General features: G+C 43.2%; 1 protein-coding gene across 1 annotated transcript in view; it reads left to right on the top strand.

Annotated features, from left to right (window-relative positions):
- The window catches only part of LOC107713863 (integrin alpha-7-like), a 19,615-nt gene extending 17,136 nt beyond the window's left edge, over window positions 1–2,479 (top strand). Inside the window, exons 9-15 of the mRNA XM_016519504.1 lie at window positions 162–283; window positions 391–470; window positions 1,189–1,444; window positions 1,520–1,621; window positions 1,848–2,055; window positions 2,134–2,327; window positions 2,469–2,479. Of these exons, the coding sequence (XP_016374990.1) occupies window positions 162–283; window positions 391–470; window positions 1,189–1,444; window positions 1,520–1,621; window positions 1,848–2,055; window positions 2,134–2,327; window positions 2,469–2,479 (973 nt within the window). The remainder of the gene's footprint in view (window positions 1–161; window positions 284–390; window positions 471–1,188; window positions 1,445–1,519; window positions 1,622–1,847; window positions 2,056–2,133; window positions 2,328–2,468) is intronic.
- The last annotated feature ends 383 nt before the right edge of the window (window positions 2,480–2,862 follow it).

Raw genomic sequence — 2,862 nt, 5'->3', positions numbered from 1 at the left:
TTGACCAGGTGTTGGTAGCCCGCATGGAGGAGACCACGCCATGTTGGAGACCACTGATGTAATGAATTATAAAAATGATGCAGCTATGATTTTGTTTTCTTGAAACTGCTAACTGTTAGTGACGTAGGAACAACATTTAAAGTGTTAGTCTTCCTCTGCAGGATATTGGTTGGGGCTCCTCAGTCCCGCGGCACAGGAACTTTGTGGAGCAGCCGTCCCGGTGCACTGTATCGCTGTCCGGTTACCCCGGAGAAGTGTGAACGAGTGGACATCGATGGACATGGTAACACTTATTAAGACCATTTTAGCTTCATTTTTATGTGATGAACTAAAGTGTTTGCTCTGCTAAACTGTATCCATTCAAGGAAAAATGTTTCTCGTTTTCTCAAGTGAATCTGGAACGAGAGAGCAAAGACAACCAGTGGTTGGGTGTCACAGTCAAAAGTCAAGGAATCGGTGGAAAAGTAGTGGTAAGTATGTTTTATACCTGTGACAGGTAGATCAGACAGATCTGATGTGCCATGTATACAGTAAATAACATCATGCACAAAGTTCAGAAAGGTCAGTCAGCCCTGCTCCAGGAAGGCTACCTTCCTGCAGACTTCAGTTCCAATCCTGCTCCAGCACTCATGCTAGTTTTTTTTCAAATCATCCTGAACACCTTGATGAGCTGGTTCAAGTGTTTTTGTTTAGAATCCTTGTAAAGCGGCATACTTCACCTGCCACATCATGAAGTGCTGTCAAAGGCCACCTCAACATGGAGGATCCTTGGAAGGCAGCCTTCATTTCACGTTCTTCTTTCAACATTTTTAAAAGGATGCATCAAATGCATCCTTTGTGTCCTTGAAACACCCACAATCATCAGCACTGAGCACGCTCGAGATCAGGTCCAGCCCAGAAGCCCAGCAAACGTAGTGACCCTCATTGCATTCTCCATCATGAGTGCTGTGCGCATTCAAAACGCAACCTGATAGGGAATGAACATAGATTTAAGCAAAGATATATTTAAGTACTCCTTCAGTAAAGGAATTCAATGCAACTCAAGTATCTCATCCATCACTGCTTTCTTACAATGTGGACTTTCAATCCTAAAGTTTCAATTTTAAAATCAAAGCACAATTATGGAGAATGGGGACTAGGTCATTGTGGCATGTGCACTACATGATCCTGTTTGTGTTGTGATGTCAGACATGCGCTCACCTCTATGAGCTCAGACAACACGTCAACCAAACCTTTGAGACCCGTGACCCGATCGGACGCTGTTATGTGCTGAGTGAAGATTTGACCGAGAGAGATGATCTGGATGGAGGAGAGTGGAAGTTTTGTGAAGGTCGTTCTCAAGGACATGAGCAGTTTGGATTCTGCCAGCAGGGCCTGTCAGCTAGTTTCACACCTGACAAAAACTACATCCTCTTTGGGGCTCCGGGGACCTACAACTGGAAAGGTAATGAGATATGCTTTTGATGAGTTGATGTTTTTTCCCTCTAAATCATCCTTTTCTCATCTAAACTCATCTCAGGGCTGTTATTTATGGCCAATCCCGTTGAGGATGCTCTGGTCTACAAAACACAGGAACCGTCCAAAAGCTCATTTGAGGACGTCGCTCAGAACAGTTACCTGGGTTTGTAGACAAAAAACATTGACATATTGATATTTCAATAGTTTGTTTTTGTTTTGCAAATTCCATTACACTGGTATTAGCTACTGATGTTGTGGTACCCTGACAACGCTAATAAACTCATATACCATAATCACTGGCAAATGGGCAAGATCATATGAAATCTATAAAATCAGGTACAAAATCGTCTGTTTGTTTTCATTTGTGAATCTGTCCCTTCTCATCACAGGTTTCTCTGTGGATTCAGCCAGAGGTATTATGAGTAAGTCTGAGCTGACGTTTGTTGCTGGAGCTCCTCGAGCCAAACACACAGGAGCCGTGGTTCTGCTACGGAAGGACAATGTCTACCGGCTGATGCCTGATCACATTCTGTGGGGTGAGGAACTGGCCTCCTCCTTCGGTTATTCTGTGGCCGTAGCTGATCTGAACAGTGATGGGTAAGACACTTCACATGTCCATGTGTAAAGCCATGAATCTGATGTGCTTAATATCTAACAGGATGATTTCACCTACAGTTGGACAGATCTTGTAGTGGGAGCTCCGAATTTCTTTGACCGAAAGGCAGAGATTGGAGGTGCTGTGTATGTGTACCTGAACCCAGCCAGCCACTGGGAAAAGGCACGACCGATCCGGCTCAATGGAACATACGACTCTATGTTTGGGATGACTGTCAGTAGTGCTGGAGATCTGGACCAGGATGGTTATGAAGGTAAGAATGAAATCACACGTACATGCAAGTGTGTTTATACGCTTTAGTTCATGGTATCTCAGAAAAACAGATTAGATTGAATTCTGGATTTGGTTCTTTGTAAAAAAAATCATTTAATGGAATATTGTATTACTGTTACAGTACAGAAGTGAGTACACCCCCGTGTAATATCACAATACTTATAAAGTTATTCTAATACATGTTTTTTTTCTACTTTGAGCCTACTTGTAAAGTGACATACAGAGCAATCTCATCCTCATCTCTTTGATCTCGAATTCAACTATATCACATCATACAAATGTTACTGTTAAGGAGCTGACAAGAGGCGTGCGGATCCATGTGCAAGCTTTTATTAATAAACAGTCAAAAACACAGGCAGGGTCGAACAACAGCAAACAAGTATGGCACAGGCAAGACAAAAGAGCAATCCTAAACGGGCTTGAATCAGACGACAGCAAACGTAATCCAGAGGGCTTGACAAGAGGGGTAATCCGTAAACGTGAGCATAAGGCCAGGCGAGGAGCAAACACAGTCC

The sequence above is a fragment of the Sinocyclocheilus rhinocerous genome, unplaced genomic scaffold (assembly GCF_001515625.1).
Source record: "Sinocyclocheilus rhinocerous isolate Xijiao unplaced genomic scaffold, SAMN03320098_v1.1 scaffold2735, whole genome shotgun sequence".
Classification (NCBI taxonomy): Eukaryota; Metazoa; Chordata; class Actinopteri; order Cypriniformes; family Cyprinidae; genus Sinocyclocheilus; species Sinocyclocheilus rhinocerous.
This window is presented reverse-complemented; position numbering and strand designations above follow the sequence as displayed.